General features: G+C 37.5%; 1 protein-coding gene across 3 annotated transcripts in view; it reads right to left on the bottom strand.

The window, feature by feature from the left end:
- PPP4R4 (protein phosphatase 4 regulatory subunit 4) overlaps window positions 1–8,022 on the bottom strand; it is a 78,289-nt gene continuing 70,267 nt past the window's right edge. For 2 of the 3 annotated variants that reach the window (XM_054715729.1, XM_054715731.1), the window contains 7 exons: window positions 6,516–6,557; window positions 6,355–6,429; window positions 3,544–3,610; window positions 3,044–3,127; window positions 2,669–2,762; window positions 1,483–1,553; window positions 1–283 (listed from right to left, as the gene is read on the bottom strand). In XM_054715729.1, coding sequence (XP_054571704.1) covers window positions 132–283; window positions 1,483–1,553; window positions 2,669–2,762; window positions 3,044–3,127; window positions 3,544–3,610; window positions 6,355–6,429; window positions 6,516–6,557 — 585 coding nt within the window. In that variant the 3' untranslated portion in view covers window positions 1–131. The remainder of the gene's footprint in view (window positions 284–1,482; window positions 1,554–2,668; window positions 2,763–3,043; window positions 3,128–3,543; window positions 3,611–6,354; window positions 6,430–6,515; window positions 6,558–8,022) is intronic. The other variant, XM_054715730.1, reaches the window with a different exon arrangement.

Here is an 8,022-nt window from a genome sequence, read left to right as displayed (position 1 = left end):
TGCTAAGAACCCCTTTTAATTGAGAACATTTCCTCGTTACAGACAGTTTCTGTTCTGTGGAAACTGAGTGGGAAGGAAAGTGCCCTGAGAGAAAGAGGAGGATGGCACACTTAGCACTACATCCTGGTTACTTACAAGGTGGCCTTACGTGGTGGTGGGTCTTTACCTCCACTGCTCTTTGGATCAACTGAGTTACCTGTCCCACGGGAGGTGCTGGGGAGGGGAGTGTTAGGAGAAAAGGACGGCGGGAGACTACTGGCATTGCGAGTCCGGAACGAGTCATCTGAAAGGAACACATGCCGAGTCAGACACTCCATGTACTAAGAAAGATGGGAACCTAGCAGAAGAAGCTTGATGAGAGCGGCTAATTTTTATTTTAAAATCAATGTATTAGGGTATAGTTTATCTATAATAAACTGCATCACTACCAAATGTTTCTTCCTGCCCCCTGTAATCACTCCCCCTGTTCCCCACCCCCTCTGCCTCCTGTCATTAGGGACTTGTTTGCATTTTCTGAATTTTATATAAATGGAATCAGATAATATGTACCCTCTTTGTGTCTGGCTCCTCTCATTCAGCACAATTATGATGAGGTTCGTCCATGTTGTTATTGTATCGATTCTTCATTCCTTTTTATAGCTGACTGGTATTCCATTGTATGGATATGTCAATATCCATTCTCCTATTGCTAGACATTTGGATTTCCCCCGTTTTTGACTATGATGAATAAAGCTGCTCTGAACCATCATGTACAAATCCGTGTGGAGATGTAGGTTTTAATTTCTCTTCAGTCAAAGCCTAGGAGTGGAATTGCTGGGTCACACAGTAAGGTGCTGTCCGAAGGAGTTGCACCCGTGGCTGCCCACCAGCAGTGTCTGAGCGGGCTGGAGCGCTGCCCACGGCCCTGCGCACTCGACACCGTGAGCCCTTCGCTGAGAGGAGCTTTCACTGTCAGTCATCTTAGTGGGACACAGCCACCCACTCACGTGCCACCTACAGCTACTTTTACCCCACAGGGCACAGTGAGTCATCGTGACAGAAACCAATTTGCCAACGAAACCTAACTACTGACTCTCTAGCCTCCTAACAGAAAAAGTTTTCTGGCCCCTGGTATAAAGTTTCAAAGATACACTATTGCAAATGTTAGCTGTATATTATCTATAGTAAAGCCCTAGTGTTTTAACTGAGTTCATGACTGCAAAACATTTTATTCTTTGCTCAGCGGATCCTCAGACCGTGGCGAAACCTATCCTATCATTTTGTCCCTTTTTCTCTTTTAAAAGAACTCTTAAGTCTTGATACAGTGAAAACAAAATAGTATAGTCAAGTATTTTCTCAATTGCTAGAAAAAAAGTTTCATAGGTATTTGATAAAGATACAAATTTAGAAAAAACACTGTATCTAGAAATAAAGAAATTATTTAAGGAAAATCATATTTCATTAAATTTAGCAATGCCTTGAGGAGCTCAGATTTCTACTTACCAGTTAGTGAAATCATAGAAGTCTTTGCTAACGCTGAGGCAGAAGATGTATATGCTGCTGTAGAAGTTTTACTGGAAAAGAACATAATTAAGTTTAAAATGCAAGAACATGTTTATTTCAATCCTACTCATTCAGCATTTGGTCTTCTTAAATCTATTTTTAAAAAATGTTTCCCCTAGCCCAGTGGTTCTCATCCTTTCTAATGTCGAGACCCTTTAATACAGCTCCTCATGTTGTGGTGACCCCCAACCATAACATTATTTTCGTTGCTACTTCATAACTGTAATTTTGATACTGTTATGAATCATAATATAAATATCAGGCCTAGCCTGACCGGTTTGGCTCAGTGGATAGAGCGTCGGCCTGCGGACTCAAGGGTCCCAGGTTCAATTCCGGTCAAGGGTATGTACCTTGGTTGCAGGCACATCCCCAGTAGGGCGTGTGCAGGAGACAGCTGATGGATGTTTCTCTCTTATCAACGTTTCTAACTCTCTCTCCCTCTCCCTTCCTCTCTATAAAAAATAAAATCAATAAAATATATTAAAAATAAAAAAATAAAATGTTTTCCCATTATGAAACATGCTTGTTACTTCTATTTCTCATTTATTATTTCTATTCCATGTCTCACAATAATTATGTGCCCTTATCCGGGAATTGAACCCTCAACCCTTCAATGCATAGACTGATGCTCTAACCCAGTGGTCGACAAACTCATTAGTCAACAAAGCCAAATATCAACAGTACAATGATTGAAATTTCTTTTGAGAGTCACATTTTTTAAACTTAAACTATATAGGTAGGCACATTGTTATTAACTTAATTAGGGTACTCCTAAGCTGGCCTTGGCTAAAAACGTCCTCAATCTGATTGAGGTACACTCAAGGGACCAAAGAGCCACAAGTGGCTCACAAGCCGCGGTTTGCTGACCACTGCTCTAACCACTTAGTTAACTGGCCAGGGCAAGGCATTATATATCGTCATGGCTGTAGTCTTCCTAGAACACCAGTACCTATTTTTATGAAAATTGGTAGACTACTATCTTTTAACAGTCTTTACAGAAAAAAAATTATTTACCTATAGGAAACTCAAAATTAGTCCTAATTTTTATAGTAATGTAAATATTTCACATATAATGAGATGTGACTATAAAATAAAAATTAAAACGTGAAGAACTGACAGATCATACCTAGCACACTTGTCTAAGTTGCCATATTTTGCATGAAAAGCTTGATTATTAATAGACTGGCTTCGAATCAATTTGGATTTCTTGATTTCTTTGCCTAGAGTAACAAGCAGAAGGAAAATGGAATTGTTCACTTCACCTTTAGAGGCCCCAAGCCCGTCCCCTCTCCCACTCCCTCCGCTTTCAGTACACGCAGACGGCCTAGCTTCCTTTCCTGAGTTTGCTCTGGGGCATCTTTATCCCAACTGTCCAGGAAGAACTCCCAAACAAACACTAAAGGAAAGGGTGCTTTAGAATAGCGTCTCTCCTCTGAGAAAGTGATGGCCCTGTAACTGCTGTTTACAGAAGGAAACAGGAGCAGAAGAGGCTGTCTCTTACTTGCCGACGGGGTGCTGGACGAGGGCCCGGGAACAGCGGTGGGGATGCTCTTGGGCAGAGCTGTTGGTGTCTTGATGTCCCTGCCTAAAATAAACTCTGCTTGAGAGCTGTAATGGCCTCTGGGTCCTTATTAACCTCCATAAACACACAGACAACACAGAAACAAGGAAACACGATCCCTTGCTAAGCAGCATTCTTTCCCACATAAGCTTACCCTGCATGTTTACATATTTCCATCTTAGTTATTCAGTGATCAATTACACATTCTTACTGCTGCTATCACTTTCCTTTGAAGGATCTGAAGCTCCACACTGATCCCCATCACTTATTCATGTATTCTTAACATCCATACAACATTAAGCAGCCAGTTTTTTAAAACTACTTTTAGAAAGAAAAGCAATTTTCCATATAAAATTAGTAACTCAACATGGTCTTTCAGAAGGCCAGGATTAAACATTAATTGTGTGATTTAGTGGTGAAGACATGAGAAAACTACTTACGTTTCTTTTCTAAGGTTTTTTCATTCACGGGCCTTCCATCTTGTTGCTTCTCTTTCTCTAATTGTTCCTATTATTAAAAATAGTATCTGAGCATTAAAGGTAAGCATGAGTAGATTTAGAAAAATGTTCTAATGAGAAATTACTCTAAGTTCTAGAGATACAATTATTCTTTATAAAAATCCTTTAAAAAGTACTTTTTTTCCAAATTAGTGTCTCCAGTTTCTTTCAGATTTGTGTTTTTTTGTTGTTGTTGTTTTTTGTTTTTGTTTTTTTTTACATCTCCAGAATTGTGCTTTTGGGGACTTAAGCTAAAACAAGGTGTTTAGTAACACGATGGGAATGAGTCTTTACTTTCTAAGATGTATTTACTGATTCTCAGCAAAATATTTGTTACTATTGGTCATTTCCATTTCTGATTGGTAAATAGCAAAATAATGTGTTTTGTTTTCTTTCAAATATGTTTTTATTTATTTTAGAGAGAGGAGAAGGGAGAGGGATAGAGAGATAGAAACATCAATTGGCTGGCTGCCTCCTGCACACCCCAAGCCCGCAACCCAGGCATGTGCCCTGACCAGGAATCGAACCAGTGACTTCTTGGTTCATGGGTTGATGCTCAACCACTGAGCCACCCTGGCAGAGCAAAATGTTTTTTCTTTTAAAAGACTGAGAGGAAAGGAAATGGTCTTTGGGACATGTTAAAAATGTCTTATTGAAGTATAAATATAGAGAAAGTACATAAATTGTAAGAGTACAGCTCAATAAATTTTCCCAAAATGAACACACCTATATAGCCACACCAGCTCACAGATCAGGATATAAAACATCACCAAAACGCAAGTCCCTTATCCCAATAGAATAAGTAGGCAAGAAAATCAATAAGCATATCAAGTTCTGAACAAACTATATATACAGAACACTATACTCAGCAACTGGAGAACACACTTTCTTTTCAAGTGCACCTGTGAAATAATGAAAAAGATGAAGAAAAGAAGCAAGATAAAAATGTCCACGTAGCCCTGGCTGGTATGGCTTAGTATTTGGAAAGTCCACCACACACCAAAGGGTCGTGGGTTCAATTCCTGGTCAAGGGCACATACCTGGGTTGCAGGTTCTATTACCAGCCCCATTCAGGGCATGTGAGGGAGGAACCAAGCAATGTGTCTTTCTCACATCGATGTCTGTCTGTCTATCTCTCGCTCTCCTCCATCCCTTTCTCTCCTCTCTCCCCTCCCTCCCTCCCTCCCTTCCACTGTTTAAAAATTAATGAAAAAAATATCCACGGTTGAGGATTAACAACAACAACAAAATCTCCATAAAAAGAACCAAATGAAAATTCTAAAACTGAAAATAAAAAATATAAAACTGAAAAATAAAATATCATTAAGCGTTATCTGCCAACAGTAGTGTTATCTATTTTCTCTATCTTTTCCTCTATTATCTTGATCATTAGTAATCCTAGTTATCCTGAAGTCCTTGTCTGCTAACTCCAGTATCAGGATCATCTATGGGTCTTTTTCTATTGCCTGATTTTTCTCTTAGGCATAAATCATTCAGTCCTAAAACATTTTAGAGCTCTCTTAGTCTTAATCCTGAACTAGAAAGTGAAATTAAAAATTTTAATTCCATTTATAATGATACCAAAAACATAATATACTTAGAAATAAATCTAACAAAGACATCCTTGAATGCTATATACTTAACACTATGAGAAAAAGTAAAGGAGGCTAGAGATTGGGGGTGGCAGTGGGGAGGTCAATGGAGGAAAAAGGTAACATATGTAGTACTATATGTAATACTTTAAACAATAAATAAAACTTAAAAAAAGTAAAGGAGGCTAAATAAATGGAGGGGTAGACATAGTTCATGAATTAGGAAGACTCATGTTAAGATGGCAATTCTCCAAATTGATCTGTAGATCAATCCTAATTAACACAATCCTCATAAAAATTCTAGCAGGCTTTTTATAGAAATGAACAAACTGATTCTAAACTTCATATCAAAAGAAATTATGATGATGGAAAAAAGCATGACAAAAAAGATCACATAACATTATTAAATTTATGTAAATTCTCGTTGCAAACTAATTTGTAGTAACAGAAACTAGAGTAATGCTTTCTGGGGACTGGAGTGAAAGATAGGAATCATAAAGGGACATGGGAAGCCTTTAAGGGAATGAAAATGTTTGGCGCTTTGATTGTGGTGATGGTTTCATAGATACCACGGTTGAGGATTAACAAATATCCGTGGTTGAAGATTAATTTTAACCTATATGTTAAAATTCCTTAAACTGTACACCTAACATATATGCAGTTAACTGTATGTCAATAATACTTAAATAACATAGTTTTTAAAGCCTTTCAAATATCACTTTCCTTATAGTTCATAAAATCACAGATATCAAAAGATCAGAACTCTTGCCCTGGCTGTTTTCTCAGTGGTTAGAGCATCAGCATACAGACCAAAGGATTGTGGGTTCAACTTCCAGTCAAGGGCACGTACTTTGGTTGTGGTTGCAGGTTCCCCGGCCCTGGTAGGGGCAAGTGCCAGAGGCAACCAATCCCTGTGTCTCTCTCATGTCGATGTTTCTCTCTTTCTCCCCTCCTCCCTTACTTATACTCTCTCTCTAGAAATCAATGGAAAAAATATCCTCCAGTGAGGATAAAAAAAAAAAAAAAATGATCAGGACTCTTTCGTGATTTAGGAAGAAAAAAAGTAGTGTAAAATTGAAAGAAATTATTTAATAGGTTTAGTAACAAAGCATATGTAATGGTCAGAAAAAAATATGTGTATGTGCATGTGAAAATAACATACCATTTCCAAAAGAAGTAGTTCTTCTCTTTCTTTCTCTTGATCCAACAAATCTTTCTCATAAAACTTGTTCTGAAACTAAGTTTACGTTTAAAATGAAATTGTGGAACATTAATGACGAGTGTATGTCAACTTTTAAGAATAAAAGCAAAGAGTATACTTACAGCATCCATAGACATTTCCATTCTGTCCAACTCTAACACAGTCTGTAAAGCAAGTTTTTAAAATATTCAATGGTAATTAAATCAAGCATCCTTTCACAAAAAGACTCTTTCCAGAGGGAGTTTCAAATAAGAGACTTCTACACTATGTATAGGTTAAGTTAGAAACCTTTGAAAGTTCTTCCCAATTCTACATTGTATTTTTTATTTTTCTTCAATCTCTACACTTTTAATGCCAGGATCTATTTAAACTTTTAAAGTTTTTTACTTTAAGGAGAGCAAGTCTACGCCTGGCCAGTGTGGCGGACATCCCTCAAGGGGTCCCAGACTGAGAGAAGGTGCAGGCTGGGCTGAAGGGACCCGATTTTCGTGCACCGGGCCTCTAGTATATATATAAATTTTTATTTTTATGCTGAAATTTACAAAAATTTGAAAATTTATGCCATAAAATATCTGTTAAATAAAATTACTTCCCATCTTAAAAAACTGACAAGAGTCAGCTATTCCATTTCTATCCAGAAGCTTTGTGTAGCTTCTCTCAAAGGTTCCCATACCAACTCCTCAGTATGATAACATTGTATGATAACATTGTACTATAGAATTTTGATAGGACAGATTGACTTCATACTCAAAATAAGAGGAGTATTCCAGAATAATCCATTGTAATCCATTAATTTAATTATTTCATTTCTGTACCTATTTATGGGGTTAGCTTATATTATCTCAAGCTAACAGAGTCTTTCAGAAAAGTAACTAACCCTCTCATGTGGCATGTTAACTTCCTTGCCTAAACTTCTGTAATTAAATAGCAAGGTCAGAAATATCTGATAGAAACAAGTGTGCCTTGTGTGTGTGTGTGTGTGTGTGTGTGTATGTGTGTGTGCGCGCGCGTGCGTGCATGTGTGTATGTGTTTAAATTTAGATGCATGTCCAGGTGCTGGCTATTTCTGGTTATTTCAGTTGATGAAGAGAAATTCACATCGCAGTAAAATAAAAGTATACTAATTAATACTAAGTTATCAAGTCACTTTATCAAAAAGTTCCTCATGTGACACTGGAAATTATTCCTAGGGTAAAAAAAAAGAAAGAAAAAACACAAGGAATTCTTTTTCTTTTTCTCAAATCAATGCCATTATTTAAGACATTAATAAATTAATTTCTCTCACTACAAATAAATTCTCAACACTATGTGTCCTGAAGTTCACATTCATATTCATAAAAGCAACCACTTTTTTGTTGTTGTTAATCCTCACCCGAGGATATTTTTCCATTGATTTTTAGAGCAAGAAGAAGGGAAGGAAGAGACAGAGAGAGAGAAACATTGATGTGAGAGACACATCGATTGACTGAGGCATGTGCCCTTGACCAGAATTAAACCCACAACACTTCAGTCCTGGGCCGATGCTCTATCCAGAACCAAACTAGCTAGGGCAAAAAGCAATCACTTTAATTTGGCTTAATCTTATAAAACCACTAGAGGCCTGGTGCACAGATTCGTGCACTCATGGGA

Source organism: Eptesicus fuscus, chromosome 5, assembly GCF_027574615.1.
Source record: "Eptesicus fuscus isolate TK198812 chromosome 5, DD_ASM_mEF_20220401, whole genome shotgun sequence".
Classification (NCBI taxonomy): domain Eukaryota; kingdom Metazoa; phylum Chordata; class Mammalia; order Chiroptera; family Vespertilionidae; genus Eptesicus; species Eptesicus fuscus.
Note: the sequence above shows the minus strand (reverse complement) of the source record. Positions and strands in the feature narration are given on the sequence as shown.